Source organism: Scyliorhinus canicula, chromosome 16, assembly GCF_902713615.1.
Source record: "Scyliorhinus canicula chromosome 16, sScyCan1.1, whole genome shotgun sequence".
Taxonomy (NCBI): Eukaryota; Metazoa; Chordata; class Chondrichthyes; order Carcharhiniformes; family Scyliorhinidae; genus Scyliorhinus; species Scyliorhinus canicula.
The window spans coordinates 138,680,795-138,699,064 of NC_052161.1; the positions used below are offsets into that span (position 1 = coordinate 138,680,795).

Sequence of the window (18,270 nt, forward strand, 5' to 3'; positions counted from 1 at the left end):
CAGTCCCCTTCAGCTTAGGGGTTCCAGGCTGGATGAGATGGTGCATGTTAAAAATGGTCCACAAGTCGGGGTCAGGGGTCAGAGGCCTGAAATCCCAGGATTGAGTATAGGGCATCTGGAGTTGCAGGAGCCGGGAAGGGAAATTGGGGGTTCTGGGTCTTGAAGCCAGCAGTGGATGCAACCAGGTTTAATTTGGCGTTGGAGCACTACCCCTCCCTCCTGACTCCGCAGCGGAAGGTTCCTCATCCTTGTCGCACTGCAGCGATCTCTGAGGGTCGGTTTCCCTGAATCCAGCTTTCCACGAAAATAAATGGCAGAGTAGGGACATCTAGCAAGTGTTAAACTCAGTATTTGCCCTTCGCAAAGGCCTGTTGGCGCCTTGTGGACTAAAGACCTCTCTTGTTTGTCCTAATTCAATATGGTAGTAGCTCCACCCTGCATGCTTCCATTTTGGGATTTGAGGTGTCCAGGTAGTCCAGCCAATCATTCTCATTAATTGACAATAAAATGGTATCGGCTCTCGTGACTTAATTTGAACTGGCAGCAGGGTGGTGGACTGTACACACTGAGAGTGCCTCCGCCTGCCCCCAGTCCTCACTTGGTTCGCTGAATGCAACTGGACTGCCAGGGGAATTTGGTACAACCCGTGAGGGGCGAGTGGGTCAGCTTGTTGCTCCTGATGACTGTGGTTGGATGCAGACTGGGCTGGCCTCACAACCCTCTCCCACTGCTGAAAGTACCATGGTATCTACTGCCCAAGATCACCAGTGAATAAATGGCCATTTGAGCAAAGGTAGGCTGAAGATTGTACCCAGCTGACTGCAGCACCTGCAATAAGATGGTGCAGGCGATACCATAAGACATAGGATCTGAATTAGGCCACTCGGCCCATCGAGTCTGCTCCGCCATTCAATCATGGCTGATATTTTTCTCATCCCCATTCTCCTGCCTTCTCCCCATAACCCCTGATCCCCTTATTAATCAAGAACCTGTCATGTCTGTCTTAAAGATACCCAGTGATTTGGCCTCCACAGTCTTCTGCCGCAAAGAGTTCCACAGAATCACCACCCTCTGGCTGAAGAAATTCCTCCTCATCGCTGTTTTAAAGGATCGTCCCTTTAGTCTGAGATGGTGTCCTCTGGTTCTAGTTTTCCCTCCAAGTAGGAACATCCGCTCCACGCCCACTCTACCCAGGCCTCTCAGTATCCTGTAAGTTTCAATAAGATCCCCCCTCATCCTTCTAAACTCCAACGAGTACAGACCCAGAGTCCTCAACCGTTCCTCATACGACAAGCTCTTCATTCCAGGGATCATTTTTTCGAACCTCCTCTGGAATGTCCTCAGAATGAATTTGTCCTGGACGGTTCTTGAGTCAGAAAATTCTGCAGAAGCTTGAAATCTTTTGCAAAAAAGCCCCCCAATGCTGGAAAGGTTCTGACAGTGCTTTTGGGATGAATACAGTTGACATTTGAGATTTCGACAGACTTTCTCGTCAAAACATTGTGAATATTGTCTCAACTTCACTCCCCAGCAACTGGACCCTTACCCCTATGAATTCAAGTTCGTCTAGGTTATTCTTCTATATATTTCCACCTGAGATTATGTCACATTGCACTGTAAACCACAGGTTGCAATCTGGTTGCAAATGGAAAGCATTAGCCTTATCTCCCTTCTCTTGATCTCTGTACATTCTCTGCTGCCCATCAGCTGCAAAGATATCAGCAATGAGTTGATGAGGGAGATAGGGTCTGACAACAGAAGTGACCCAGTTCTCAAACAGGCCCTCACTTTGTGCATAGCCTGCTTCTGATGCATCAATGTTTGGGTGCACAATTCTTTATGTATCGGGCCAATTCTCTTCTAAAGTGACTTCCTAACACCCTTTCAGGTTTCCCTCTCAGTACAGCCCTTACATTCGATCAAACCCTGATGTAAACACAGCCGGATGAAGATTTGCTTGTTTGGAAAGAGATGCACATTATCTGGTTTAAAAAGTATAACCTGTTCTGAGGTCACTTGAGCTTGAAATTAAACCTGTCTGTGGCAAGAGTAAAGCAAAAGAACAAACCTGTTCAGAATTGTAGCCATAATAATACCAAACCTGATGCGGAGGGGAAAGTTCCCTCCCCTTTGTCAAATGAAAGTTGTATTTAGTCTCACGCTTTTTGATAATTACTGAAAAAAGAGACATGCGGTCGAAGCTTTTCATCTTGCACTCATCAGGACAGAGTGGCAAGAAAACCAAATCTTAAAGCTAACAACAATTTATACTGCATAAGAGAGTGCTGATTCAAATGTATGTAAACTGTTAAAAAAAAAGAAGGGCAGCAGGGTGACGCAGTGGTTAGCACTGCTGTCACATTGCGCTGAGGACCCGGATTCAATATCGACCCCGGGTCACTGTCCGTGAGAAGTTTGCACATTCTCCTCGCATCTGCATGGGTCTCACCCCCACAACCCAAAGATATGCAGGGTAGGTAGATTGGCCACGCTAAATTGCCCCTTAATTGGGGAAAAAGAAGAATTGGGTACTCTAAATTTATTTTTTAAAACTGTAATCAATAAGCATTATAGGGGCTGGCTCACTGGGCTAAATCGCTGGCTTTTAAAGCAGACCAAGGCAGGCCAGCAGCTCGGTTTGATTCCCGTACCAGCCTCCCCGGACAGGCGCCGGAATGTGACGACTAGGGGCTTTACACAGTAACTTCATTGAAGCCTACTCGTGACAATAAGCGATTTTCATTTTCATTTTCATTTCATAATCTGTTGTTCCCTTTGAGATTTGGCATTCTTGTGAATCGGTTCTGAGAAGTGCAAGACAAAATGCTTCAACAGTATGTGTCCCTTTTATCAGAAATACTCAAGTTCTGTACCACAAAGTCACTATCTTTCTGATAAATCTTCTTCCATACTGCAGACTGAGAGCAACGGAAGTGACTGCAACTTCATTAGTGTTATGTCATTCAGGAACAAAAACCAAATCTCACAGTATTGGTACAAATTATAAAGTTTCTGCTGAATTTATTTTCAAACTACTGTGCTCTTGCTGTAATTGATGCTTTCCCCCTTATCACTCTTGGTTTCCACTGGCCCTTCCTTGGGCCAGGCAGCTTCTGGGTCTCTCCAAGTGAAAAGACGCACAATTGTCTGTCCACCGACCCCTGACTTTCCTTCATTTCCCCAATCAGTAAGAGCCAGCTGCTGCTCCAACAGACCAACAAGATTGGGAAGGAACGAGGCAACATTGGGAAATAACGTCCGACTGCAGCTTTTGGAGAGGATTAATGTGGAGAGACATCAAATAACGTCCGACTGCAGCTTTTGGAGAGGATTAATGTGGAGAGACATCAAATAATGGGGACAATGCTAAAGGGGGGTGAAGGAGCAGAGGGATCTGGGGAATACTGTGGCGATCAATGGTTCTGTGTTTGATGATGTGGGTCTGTTTACTATTGATGTTCATTGCATTTGATTGGTTAAGCTTGGATGAGAACTCAGGGAAAAGTCAGCAAACTAGGTCAGTATGGAGCAGACATTTCAAAGCAGTGTGAATAAAACCTGATATACATATAGAAACTTGTGCCACCTCTGCATAGATATCTGACATAAAATATACAAGGTCATGTACATAAATCATTGAAGACTAATTGGGAGGGAGGTGAATAAAGCATATTGAATCCGAGGGTTTATTAATCGAAGCACAGAGTACAAAAGCGAGGAAGTTATGTTACATCTGTACAAAAACACTAGGTTGTTCTCAACTGGGGTATTGTGTCCAGTTCTGGGCACTATACTTTAGGGAGGGTGTGAAGGCACTGGCGGAGGAGCAGAAAATATTCCAGAGAACTTGCGGGGATGAGGAAATTCAATTACGAGGATAGATTAGAGAAGCTTGGACTGCCCTTCTTGGATAAGAGAAGGTTGAGAGAAGATTTAATTGAGGTGTTTAGAATAATGAGGGGTCTGTACTGTTCCCATTGGCGGAAGGTTCGAGAAGCCGCGGACACATATTTAAGGTAATTGGCAAAAATAAAACAATGGTGACATTAGGTAAACATTTACTTTCCACAGCGAGTGGTTGCGATCTGGAACACAGTGTCTGAGAATGTGCTGGAGACGTGTTTGATTCTGATACTCAAAGGGAAATTGGTTCATTATCTGAAAAGGAAAGATTTGCAGGGTCACGGGTAAAGGTGGGTGTGTGGCACTAGGTGAATTACTCTTGCAAAGAGCCAGCATGGACGTGATGGGGTGAGGGGTCTCCGTCTGTGCTGTAAACCGTCTATGATTCTGTGATATGATGGGAATTTACAGGTCTTCATGGACAGATGGAACAAGTGTGATGCAAATTAGGAGGAACTCGGGAGGAAAGCTCAGAGATGCACGGACTAAAGAAAATAAAGATAATTGCAATTAGATAAATGTTTGAATAAGAAAAAATTGGAGGGGTATGGGGAAGAGCAGAGCACTGGGACTATCTAGACTGCTCTTCAAAAGAGGAATTGCAGAGTCAATGGGCTGAATGGCCTTCTGTGTTGTACTGGGCGGCACAGTAGCACAGTGGTTGCTTCACAGCGCCAGGGTCCCAGGTTTGATTCCCGGCTTGGGTCACTGTCTGTGCGGAGTCTGCACGTTCTCCCAGTGTCTGCGTGGGTTTCCTCCGGGAGCTCCGGTTTCCTCCCACAAGTCCCGAAAGACGTGCTGTTAGGTAATTTGGACATTCTGAATTCTCCCTCTGTGTACCTGAACAGGCGCCAGAGTGTGGCGACTAGGGGCTTTTCACAGTAACTTCATTGCACTGTTAATATAAGCCTACTTGTGACAATAAAGATTATAATATTATTATTACTATTCTATAATCATGTGTTCCACTGGCTTCTGTCTGGTTTTACAGAGGAGACAAAATCTGTGCACCAGTCCTAGAATAGAAAATATTCGAAGTCTAGGTTAGATCAGGTGCTGACCATGTGAAGACTATGTGGGGAGGGCAGAGTGGTTAGCACTGCTGCCTCACAGCACCAGGGGCCTGGGTTCAATTCCGGCCATGGGTCTCTGTCTGTGCGGAGTCTGCAGGTTCTCCCTGTGTCTGCGTGGGGTTCCTCCGGGTGCTCCGGTTTCCTCCCACAGTCCAAAAATGTGCAGGTTAGGTGGATTAGTCATGATCAATTGTCCCTTAGTGTCCTGGGATGTTAGGCGGGGCTACGGGGAGAGGGCTGGGGAGTGAGTCTAGGTAGGGTGTTCATTTGGAGGATTGATGCGGCCTCGATGGGCCGAATGTCCTCCTTCTGCGCTGTAGGGATTCTATTATTCTGTGAAGAATGTTGGGGTCAGAAGCAGTTTCCAAAGCTACGTATGAAGCGTGTATTATTAAGGGTGTGCATCAACACAACACACTGGTGATCAATCTGTCACAGCTGTTGGCACATGGACCCTTCCTGAGATAGGTGCTGAACACAATACTCCAGATTGGATTTATCCAAAAGTCTGTATCTTTATAACTTAATGTGTCTTGGTCTCTCTCCCTTCCAACCCATTTGAGTTAAAGACCAATGCTCCATTAGCCTTTCAAAGTATGTTTTGTGCTTGTCCAGTAACCTTTAGAGATCTGTAGCCTGACCCCTAAATCTCTCTACTCATCCGCAAATCCAATCTGTTGACCATTTAAGAAATACCTTGATCTATTTTTCTTAGGTCTAAGTTGGATGACATCCCACATCGTCACATTAAATGTCATCTGCCACTTAATCTTTCAGTGTCCCTTTGTAACCTTCTGCCCTTTTTACACGTTTTCCTGTCCCCCCCCCCCCAACTCAGCAAACCATAGAACTATAGAATCCCTACAGTGCAGAAGGAGGCCATTCAGCCCATCGAGCCTGCACTGACTCTCTGAAAGAGCACCTTACCTAGGCCCACTCCCCCGCCTTATCCCCATAACCGTATTTAATCTGCACATTCCTCGGCACTAAGGGGCAATTTAGCGTGACCAATCCACCTAACCTGCACATCTTTGGGACTGCGGGAGGAAACCGGAGCACCCGGAGGAAACCCACGCAGACAAGGGGAGAACGGGCAGACTCCGCACAGTAACCCCAGGCCGGAATTGAACCCATGTCCGTGGTGCAGTGAGGTGCCACCATGCCGTCCCTGATATGTATCTTGCCATTCCTTTGTCTACATCATTTATGAGGCTCAGGGGCCAATTTATATTGATCTTTGGACTTCTGAATGTGGGCACAATCCAAGCATTTCCCAGGCTAGGCCCAATCTAAGGTCAATCCCAATAGCTTCAAAGTGTTAATCAGGTGCACTAAGCATCAACCTGGATCATGGTCAGTCGTGTTTTATTGAGATTTTGTTGAGAATGCTCCACACTGGAACATTCTCCATTAACTGTAGATGCCACAGAACTCGGAATTCAAGAGAATGACTTACTTGGTGTGAAGCTGACATTTCAGTGTTTGCGTAGAATTCAGGAAGGTTCCCAGAGGACAAGGCTGACATGCTTTTTTGTAGTAATCGTTTTTGTCTGAAAAGGACAGCATTGAATGATAAACACAAGCTTTTATCACTTTGAACAAGAGTAACATGTCTGCACCCTTCCCCATCTCTTCCTCCCTCACCTTCCATTCCCCACCACTGCCTTGCCCCGAGCTCAACTTTTGCTTCTGCTTAGCGATAAGGCACAGTAAACACTCCTTCTGCTGCACCACCAGAAAAGCATCTCAATCTCCCACCGTAAGATATAAGACCTGTTATGTTTCTTAAATGAATGCTAGAAGTCGTTCAGCAGTTGAAGGGTGGTTTATTGTGCTCCACAATAAATGACTTTGTTAGCTTTTACTTACAGAATAGCACTTGTAAAGATACTGCTTTTGTATGCTCTGCAACTAGGCCTGACCACACTCGCAGCCCTGAGCTCAACTTCCATCCCTGTCCTGCTCCCCTGTCTCTCCAGCCAAAGTGAGCGAGGGCGGGCCTTCGGCGTCACTCTTATATGTCCCCTTGCTGCCCCCTGGTGGTACTTCCATTTCCCATCAGCCCCTTCTGTACACACTCAGGCGAGGATCACTACAAGACCCAGAGGGTATCTTTCCCTATAGGGAAGCTTTGTGTCAATGTTAACGTGTTGTGAATCAAACTGGCTCCCCATCCACTCAGAGCTGAGTCATGCTTTGAGGGGACATTAGCAACAGTCTCTCTGTGCTGACAAAAAGGTGTGTGCTTGATTGCCTTTGATCCTTTGTACTTATAGGTGCAACATTCCAAGCCAATCTGCTGGGTTGCAATGTGTTTTAGTAACGTGTTTCCAAAGAACCTGACTTCCACACACACAACTGATTGATTTTAGAATCGGGCTCACAGATTGATTTTATATCGGAAAACAGATGATTTACAGCAGTGAACATCCAGTTCTTTTACTCTTCTGTACACTGATTGATTTTACATCAGTGTCCACTGACTGCTTTTACTCCTGGGTACACTGATTGATTTTATATTAAGTGCTTTTACACTGGGGTACCCTGATTGATTTTATATAAGGGTACACTGATTGATTGACTCTGGGAACATTGATTGATTTTAAACCATGTACACTGTTTGGTTTTATATTGCGGTACACTGATTGATTTAATATCCATGTACACTGATTGATTTGACTCTGGTGTACACTGATTTGACTCTGGTGTACACTGATTGATTTGACTCTGGGGTACACTGATTGATTTGACTCTGGGGTACACTGATTGATTTGACTCTGGGGTACACTGATTGATTTGGCTCTGGGGTACACTGATTTGACTCTGAGGTACACTGATTGATTTGACTCTGGGGTACACTGATTGATTTGACTCTGGGGTACACTGATTGATTTGACTCTGGGGTACACTGATTGATTTGACTCTGGGGTACACTGATTGATTTGACTCTGGGGTACACTGATTGATTTGACTCTGGGGTACACTGATTGATTTGACTCTGGTGTACACTGATTTGACACTGGGGTACACTGATTGATTTGACTCAGGTGTACACTGATTTGACTCTGGGGTACACTGATTGATTTGACTCTGGGGTACACTGATTGATTTGACTCTGGTGTACACTGATTTGACACTGGGGTACACTGATTGATTTGACTCTGGTGTACACTGATTTGACTCTGAGGTACACTGATTGATTTGACTCTGGGGTACACTGATTGATTTGACTCTGAGGTACACTGATTGATTTGACTCTGGGGTACACTGATTGATTTGACTCTGGGGTACACTGATTGATTTGACTCTGGGGTACACTGATTGATTTGACTCTGGGGTACACTGATTGATTTGACTCTGGGGTACACTGATTGATTTGACTCTGGGGTACACTGATTGATTTGACTCTGGTGCACACTGATTTGACTCTGAGGTACACTGATTGATTTGACTCTGGTGTACACTGATTTGACACTGGGGTACACTGATTGATTTGACTCTGGTGTACACTGATTTGACACTGGGGTACACTGATTGATTTGACTCTGGGGTACACTGATTTGACTCTGGGGTACACTGATTGATTTGACTCTGGGGTACACTGATTTGACTCTGGTGTACGCTGATTGATTTGACTCTGGGGTACACTGATTGATTTGACTCTGGGGTACACTGATTGATTTGACTCTGGGGTACACTGATTTGACTCTGAGGTACACTGATTGATTTGACTCTGGAGTACACTGATTTGACTCTGGGGTACACTGATTGATTTGACTCTGGTGTACACTGATTTGACACTGGTGTACACTAATTGATTTGACTCTGGTGTACACTGATTTGACTCTGGGGTACACTGATTTGACTCTGGGGTACACTGATTGATTTGACTTTGGTGCACACTGATTTGACTCTGGGGTACACTGATTGATTTGACTCTGGGGTACACTGATTGATTTGACTCTGGGGTACACTGATTTGAATCTGGGGCACACAGATTTATTTGACTCAGGTGTACGCTGATTTGACTCTGGGGTACACTGATTGATTTGACTCTGGGGTACACTGATTTGACTCTGAGGTATACTAATTGATTTGACTCTGAGGTACACTGTTCCTGTTATGAGATCGCTATCTGCGGTAACCACTATTATCATCCTGGATGTTCTTTACGTTTTGCTGAAAGATGCTCAGCATGACGATCAGCACAGCTGCCAACAGTGATTTCAAAAATGCCATTCAGGTTAACAGCTTGAATGAACAAACTGTCACAAAAGTGAGTGAATTGGAAATTCCAGCTTTTAAAAATGATGCTTTGGTGTTTGTGAAAGTTAGCACCCTGGCTGTCTGCCAAGCCGCACACCCACATCGACAGGGTGTGGGGAGGGGAAACCAGTGTCCTGCAACTCGCCAGCCCTCACTTCTGATTCTAAATAGCTGGTTGTGCGTACCAACAGCAGAACCCCAAGCTGGCCAACTCGGCAGCCATGAGTGACCCATCAGCTTCAGCTGGTGTGTTGTGGGGGCATCATCCGGTCTAATCTGCACAAAATCTGGGGACAGAAGGGGCAGAATGTCCAAAGGAGTTAGTAAAGACAATGGCTCAGATTGTGGATACTCGCAAAATGTGCGACATACCCAAGGGTACAGACATGACGCTTATTTGGCCAATCGCACGTGAAGAGTCTCACGCGGTATGAGCCCCACCTGCTGGTGGGAGTAGCTTCCAGCAGGGCACGGGGGGCGGAGGATAAATCAGACATTTCAGTGAAGTGGACCATACCTGGAGAGATGAACTTCTTATCAGCACATTTTTTACAATATTCACATTTGGTTGGATCTTCAGTCGTGCAGTAATAATGGGGGGCACATTCACATTTTCGGTTTGTTGTAGGGGTGCATTGAAGAGTCTGGACACTGTTACCTTGAAAGGAAAAGTACAAGTGAAATAGCATTTGGGGAAGGGGATGATTAATAATGTACTTTAGGACTGTGGCCTGTTCTTTGCATTCAAATACCAAAGTATTCCATCACAAATTGCTTTATTCAGAAAGATAATGTGGAGGCTTTGGGCTGTGTGAGTGAAAGGTGGGATAGCTTAGAGGAAGCACCATGATTGGACAGTGGACGGGAACGTCAGGAACAGGATAAGGCCTTTCTGTTTCTCCAATCTGTTTCATCTTCCAATGAGATTCTACTCCTCGATGAGACGCTATCTCAGAAACTTTAGTGTTGCAGAAGCCACGGGTTGCAACTTCCTTCCACCGCCGCTCAATCATTCTGCTTCGCCAGCAGCAATTATGGTTCATAGAACATACAGTGCAGAAGGAGGCCATTCAGCCCATCGAGTCTGCACCGACCCATTTAAGCCCTCACTTCAACCCTATTCACCACAGCCCTCAATAACCTCTCCTAACCTTTTTGGACACTAAGGGGCAATTTAGCCTGGCCAATCCACCTAACCTGCACGTCTTTGGACTGTGGGAGGAAACCGGAGCACCCGGAGGAAACCCACGCACACACGGGGAGAACATGCAGACTCCACACAGACAGTGGCCCAGCGGGGAATCGAACCTGGGACCCTGGCGCTGTGAATCCACAGTGCTAACCACTGTGCTACCGTGCTGCTCAACTTCCCAAGATGTTCCTACTTTGAACTTGATCAAGGACACCTCTGCTGACTGATTAAAAAACAGTAGTATGAAAAACGCACTGCAGCAGCTCATAACCGTTTTTCGACAGCACCTTCGAAACCTGCTACCGTTACTATCTAGAAGGCCAAGGTCAGCAGATACCTGGGAACACCACTCCGAGCGATCACCACCCCGAGTTGGAAATATATCACCATTCCTTTACTGTCGCTGGGTCAAAATCCTGCACCTCCCTCCCTAACAGCACTGTGGGTGTACCTACACCTCATGGACTGCAGCAGTTCAAGAAGGCAGCTCACCACCACCTTCTCAAGGGCACAAGGGGTGGACAATAAATATTGTCCCAGCCAGCGATGCCCACATCCCATAAATGAATAGAAAAAAAACAAATAGGTCTCAGTTTTAAGCCTCTCATCCATGGGGAACGATGTGTTAGGGATTAGAATTGGACTGAGATGATGGGCTGCCCTAAGGCCACATCACGCCTGTTGGGAATTATCCACGTCAATTCAGCCGAGGCTCCCACTACAGAGAAGCTGATGATGCCTTCAGACCATGCATGACAGAATAGACAAGATGTCAAGGGGTTTCCTGAACTGTCTGCAACCTGGCAGCAAAGCAACACCAGGAGGTGTTAACAGGCCAGTAACAGATATGATGATATTGAAGCAAAAAATACTTCTGTCAGAATTCCTTGTGGGCGGATCAGGGACGGTCCTCCCTCACCCTAAGGGAGTCCTCAGATCACCCAGGCCCGGCCCCCCCATCGTTGCGGAATACCCAGTCCCCCCCCCCCCCCCCCCCCCAACCTCCCCCCCCCCCCCCCCCCCCCCCCCAACCTCAGGGAAAAATCCAGGAACCCTGACACATATGTTGCCATGTCATTACGATTTACAGGGCAGGGCAACACGGTGGCACAGTGGTTAGCACTGCTGCCTCCTACGGCGCTGAGGACCCGGGTTCGAATCCCGGCCCTGGGTCACTGTCCGTGTGGAGTTTGCACATTCTCCCCGTGTCTGCGTGGGTTTCACCCCCACAACCCAAAGATGTGCAGGGTAGGTGGATTGGCCACGCTGAATTGCCCCTTCATTGGAAAAAATAATTGGGTACTCTAAATTTATTTATTTTTTTAAACTGCTGCCTCACGGGGCCGAGGTCCCAGGTTCGATCCCGGCCCATAGAACATAGAACATAGAACAGTACAGCACAGAACAGGCCCTTCGGCCCTCAATGTTGTGCCGAGCCATGATCACCCTACTCAAACCCACGTATCCACCCTATACCCGTAACCCAACAACCCCCCCATAACCTTACTTTTTTGTAGGACACTACGGGCAATTTAGCATGGCCAATCCACCTAACCCGCACATCTTTGGACTGTGGGAGGAAACCGGAGCACCCGGAGGAAACCCACGCACACAGGGGGAGGACGTGCAGACTCCACACAGACAGTGACCCAGCCGGGAATCGAACCTGGGACCCTGGAGCTGTGAAGCATTTATGCTAACCACCATGCTACCCTGCAGGCCCGTGTGAAGTTTGCACATTCTCCCCGTGTCTGCGTGGGTCTCACCCCCCCACAACCCAATAACGTGCACGCTAGGTGGATTGGCCAGGCTAATAATAATAATTGCCCCTTAATTGGAGAAAAAAATAATTGTGTACTCTAAATTTATGTAAAAAGAGATTTGCGAGGCTACATCTCCAGCCTCTCTGTCCACCCCAGGGAATCTGTGCACCATTCATATCCCCCTTTTAAAATCCCCGTCAAGGATTCACAATCTTAGCAACTGACAACACAATAACCTGAGGAAGGAGCTGCGCTCCGAAAGCTCGTGTTTGAAACAAACCTGTTGGACTTTAACCTGGTGTTGTAAGACTTCTTACCGTGCTCACCCCAGTCCAACGTCGGCATCTCCACATCAACACAATAACAAGTCATTGAAGCTCCCCCAAGTCTGTGCTGCTGCTCTCTACGTTAGCCAACCGCAGTAATGCCAAACACCTGTTCATTCCCCTAGACCCATATCCTCAATTTTCAAAAAACAAACTCATTTACTTTTAAAAGAATTTGTGGACTTTGTTTAATCATCAATATGCGATAGATTGTCTGTGATTGTACATTGCCAAGGAGAGGTAGCATGTTTGCATTTGAATAAGCTACACGCAGCTTCAAGAAGACAGTGGGTTATTGAAGAATTTAAGCAGGTACATTGTGGTGATCCACTGTGTTAACTGTGTGCACCTGTATTAGGGGATGTACGGTAGGACCTACACTACAGGTTCGCCGGTAGCCCCTGCCGGCTGGCTCCGCCCACAAGGAGCCGTATAAATATGCATGACTTCTCCTGATCAGCCATTCTGCCAGCTGCAGTAGGAGGCCACGCATCTGACTGTAATAAAGCCTCTGTTGTACCAATCAGAGTCTTTCATGCAATTGATAGTGCATCAAACATTTACCTGTGCAGCGTCCATAACATTTGCGACATTTGTTCAGGTAATTCTCCTCTTCGGCGTATGTTCCTTCCTCACAGGGGACACATTTTGTTTGATTTTTGCTTGAACGGGATGAAGCAATGTGTTTACCTTTCACCGGGAGAAGAAGTAAGTAAATCATAGGATATTATATAAAGCCAGTGCACAGCGAAATGCCGCTAAATATTTATTCAGGAACACTGACTGCAAATAGTTCATAAGAATCTAACAGGACTGGACAGAGTAGATGCAGAAAGGATGTTCCCGATGGTGGGGGTGTCCAGAACCAGGGGTCATAGTGCGAGGATACGGGGTCGACCATTTAGGACAGAGATGAGGCTACATTTTTTCACCAAGACAGTGGTCGGCCTGTGGAATTCATTACCACAGGAAGTAGTTGTATGTTTTTAAGAAACAGTTAGATATAACACCCTGCGCGAATGAAATCATAGGATATGGGGGGAAGGTGGGGTTAGGCTATTGAGTTGGGTGTTCAACCATGCTCATAATGAAATGAAATGAAAATCGCTTATTGTCACAAGTAGGCTTCAATGAAGTTACTGTGAGAAGCCCCTAGTCACCACATTCTGCCGCCTGTTCGGGGAGGCTGGTACAGGAATTGAACCGTACTGCTGGCCTGCCTTGGTCTGCTTTCAAAGCCAGCGATTTAGCCCAGTGTGCTAAACCAGCCCCTAATGAATGGCGGAGAAGGCTTGAAGGGCCAAATGGCCCCCTCCTGCTCCTATTTCCTATGTTTCTAATATAATAATGTCCAGATAATCTGTTTTTTGACGTGAATTCGGGATAGATATTGGACAGGTCGCTGGAAGAACTCCCCTCCTTTTTGAATAACATTCGATCCACTTGAGATGGTTTGATAGCCCATCCAAAAGACAGCAAGCCCAATGATGCTGTTGTATTTTATATTTTCCCCGCGTCTTGACTGTGATAGAGAAATTCAAACAGCATTCATTAGATAAGCAAAACTGAACTTTATTCACTAATTAGAACTGCTAGCAGAAAATGGCTGATACTTGGAGTCGGAAGGCAGTCAATTACAAACTGCGGAGTCCGTCCCAAGTCTGCGATAGTACAGAAAAGAAGGCGATTCTTATACATTATAGGATCAAGATAACATGAATACAGCTTGGTCAGGAATTTGATTGAAAGTAAAACATAAGTAATAATCGTTACAATGGCGTCACCTTCTGACCTTTAGGGGACTTGAGTTTCATATCATTATCTTGTCTTTGTTTTAAGAAAGGGAAGAAGTTGTTTAGGAACAGGAAGAAATAGTTGTTCAGCTTGTTATGTATTGAGACTGCTTCTAAGTTCAAGCTTTATCTAGACTCTCAGAGTCACCCAGTTCTCAGGACATGCTGACCTCGGCTGTCTCTGTATTCTGGGCCTTAGGTTATATGAAAATCAGTTTAAATTCACTTGTACCAAGAAGACTTGACTAGTTTTCCCATCATGCCATTATTTGCTTCACACAATACCACAATGCAACACTCACTCAGTACTGCGCGAAAGCAGCAGCCTCAACTATGTGCTGAAATTTCCAAAGCATGGCTTGAACTCACATCCTTTCTGACTCAAACACAAGGGTGCTCCCACCATGGGAGGCCCATTGTATTGAGATGGTAGCTTGTGAATGTGCCATCTTCAGACTGAGGTCAAGTTATAGCAGCCCTGTCACTTTCTCACATTGTATCCGGCGTGGATATCTGTCGGTTATTCACAGTGAGAAACACTTTGCATGTCATCAATTGCTAAATGCGAAACAAACATAGAAACGCAACCAATAGTTTCAGAACAAAATGGTTCCTTTACCTGGGGGACACTTTTGCAGAGACACCTGAAAAACACCAAGAAAATGACACAAGTTACAACTTCAGACGGTGAATGAAATATTGAGGAAAATAAATTAATTCTTCATGCGATTGGGAATATTCAGGATATAAATGTTGCTTCTGGGATCCTGCTGGGATCAGGAGCACTCCCAAAAGCGAAGCCTATAAAAGTGGTTGATGTTGGGTTGGGCTCCAGCGGGTGATTACCCTGGATAATAACCAATGGTTGTTGGGTTGCTGGATGTTTGATGTGAGGAATCTTTGACAGAGGTGGGGAGGGGCATTGGTTGGGGCATGGGCAGGACATCAGCTGGAGGATGGGGCAGGTGTGTATGGCCTGGTGCCCTTTTCTTGTCCAGGACACAGATTGATCATACACCAGCAGCAGGGCAGCAGGGTAGCATGGTGGTTAGCATAAACGCTTCACAGCTCCAGGGTCCCAGGTTCGATTCCCGGCTGGGTCACTGTCTGTGTGGAGTCTGCACGTCCTCCCTGTGTGTGCGTGGGTTTCCTCCGGGTGCTCCGGTTTCCTCCCACAGTCCAAAGATGTGCGGGTTAGGTGGATTGGCCATGCTAAATTGCCCGTAGTGTCCTAATAAAAGTAAGGTTAAGGGGGGGTTGTTGGGTTACGGGTATAGGGTGGATACGTGGGTTGAGTAGAGTGATCATGGCTCAGCACAACATTGAGGGCCGAAGGGTCTGTTCTGTGCTGTACTGTTCTATGTTCTATAACCCCTTAAGCCAATTGAGAATTAGTCTTGCCTCATTCAGGCCTATCAGGAAATAATAAGGGTGGCATGACGGCACAGTGGTTAGCACTGCTGCCTCACAGCATCAGAGGCCCGGGTTCAATTCAGGCCTCATGTGACTATCTGTGTGGATTTTGCACTTTAAACAGAAGGACCCACAGAGGTTCGGGGAGGGAACAGAAGCCGATAGTTGCCCTGCGCCCTAAGCTGAACGGGAAAGCAAGAGGCGTAATACACTGGTCAATCTGCTGCCCTGCTTTAAGTATTAATTTATAACTTAAGTAAACTTTCCTGAGTTACTTCACCGAACTGTCTCCTGTTACCTTTTAAGGTTGAAGTCTCAAAAGAACAAAATTGAATTTAAGTTAAAATAATACAAGAACTTACTTTCATAGAATTTACAGTGCAGAAGGAGGCCATTCGGCCCATCGAGTCTGCACCGGCTCTTTTGAAAGAGCACCCTACCCAAGCCCACACCTCCACCCTATCCCCATAACCCAGTAACCCCACCCAACACTAAGGGCAATTTAGCATGGCCAATCCACTTAATCTGCACATCTTTGGACTGTGGGAGGAAACCGGAGCACCCGGAGGAAACCCACGCACACACGGGGAGGATGTGCAGACTCCGCACAGACAGTGACCCAAGCCGGGAATCGAACCTGGGACCCCGGAGCTGTGAAGCAATTGTGCTAACCACCGTGCTACCGTGCTGCTTACACCTCTCCACAAGAGGAAACAGTCTCTCCGTATCCTCTCTATTAAAACCTTTCAAATAAGAAGTCTTACAACCCTAGGTTAAAGTCCAACAGGTTTGTTTCGAATCACTAGTTTTCGCAGCACAGCTCCTTCCTCAGGTGAATGGAGAATCTCAGGAGATTCACCTGAGGCAGCAGCAATGCTCCAAAAGCTAGTGATTCAAAACAGACCTGTTGGACTTTAACCTGGTGCTGTAAGACTGTGCTCACCCCAGTCCAACGCCAGCATCGCCACATCAAAACCTTTCAAAATTTTAAAGAACTCTAAATCATTCCTCAGCCTTGTTTTTTCAAGAGAAAAGAGACCCAGCCTATCCATTTTCACAGAGAGGAAGATGAGAAATTACATCAACAGATGATCAAGCCCCTAATCCATTTCCTGGCTTGCTCTAAAAACCAATTCAAATTGAATCTAATTCATGGTTCCCAGACAAGGGACATGCAAAATCCAAGCTGACGAGAAGAGGCATCACACCTGATGTCGCTCACGCCTGTTCCTACTCTTTGCCATGGCCAAAAGGCCAAGAAGCAATCAATTTTTTATTGTTATGAAAACTATACTTTATTCATAAAATATCTGAAAGAACATTACAAACATTTCAAAAGGGCCATCACACAAAGTGCAATAATATTCAGGTTTCTACTTAGATCAGGGTGTACTCTGAGGTGCTTCAATACAGTCAACTTCCACCGGGGGCAGTAGTGTAGTGGGATTGTCGCTGGACTCGTAGTCCAGAGGCCTGGGGTCCTGGGTTTGAATCCCACCATGGCAGATGGTGCAATTTAAACTCAATAAAACACCTGGAATTAAAAGTGTAATGATGACCACAAAATCATTGTTGATTGTCGTACAAAACCCAACTGGTTCACTGATGTGCTTGAGACAGGAAACCTGGCGTCTGGACTGGGTCTGGCCTACGTGTGACTCCAGACCCACATGTGGCTGACTCTTACGTGCACTCGAAATAGGCACCGTAAACAACAACGGCAAACCCAGCCCTGCGGAATCATACCTTACAGATAACACCCCGGACAGCACCATCACCATTCGTGGGGAGGCACCCCCCAAGCAGAGGGGGTGGCACAGTGCTATACAGTTGGGAGGGCGTTTCCTTGTGAGTCCTAAACATTGACTCTGGACCCCATAATGTCTCATGGCACCAGATCAATATGGGCAAGGAAGCCTCCTACTGATTACCATGTATCGCCCTCCCCCCCATCCCAGCTGATAAATCAGTACGCCTCCCCCTCATCCCAGCTGATAAATCAGTATGCCTCCATGTTGAACATTGCTTGAAGTCTTACAACACCAGGTTAAAGTTCAAAGGGTTTGTTTCAAACACTAGCTTTCGGAGCGCTGCTCCTTCCTCAGGTGAATGAAGGAGCAGTGCTCCGAAAGCTCGTGTTTGAAACAAACCTGTTGGACTTTAACCTGGTGTTGTAAGACTTCTTACTGTGCCCACCCCAGTCCAACGCCGGCATCTCCACATCATGAACATCGCTTGGAGGGAGCACTGAGGGTGGCAAAGGCGCAGAATGTACCCTGGATGGAGGACTTCAATGTCCATCACCAAGAGTGGCTCGGTAGTACCACCACAGACCGAGCTGGCCGGGTCCTAAAGGACGATAGCTGCTAGGCTGGGACTGCAGCAGGTGGTGAGGGAACCAACAACATGGAAAATACTTGACCTCATCCTCACCAATCTGCCTGCTGCAGATGCAGCTGTCCATGAGAGTATCAGTAGAAGTGACCAGTGCACAGTCTTTGTGGAGAGAAAGACCCATCATTGAGGATACCCTCCATCGTG

The 18,270-nt window shown here is 46.5% G+C and overlaps 1 protein-coding gene across 1 annotated transcript in view; it reads right to left on the bottom strand.

Annotated features, from left to right (window-relative positions):
• LOC119950614 (tumor necrosis factor receptor superfamily member 3-like) overlaps window positions 1-18,270 on the bottom strand; it is a 60,817-nt gene that overhangs the window by 12,728 nt on the left and 29,819 nt on the right. The window contains exons 2-5 of the mRNA XM_038773201.1: window positions 14,936-14,960; window positions 13,088-13,213; window positions 9,760-9,900; window positions 6,433-6,526 (exon numbers count right to left, since the gene is read on the bottom strand). Of these exons, the coding sequence (XP_038629129.1) occupies window positions 6,433-6,526; window positions 9,760-9,900; window positions 13,088-13,213; window positions 14,936-14,960 (386 nt within the window). The remainder of the gene's footprint in view (window positions 1-6,432; window positions 6,527-9,759; window positions 9,901-13,087; window positions 13,214-14,935; window positions 14,961-18,270) is intronic.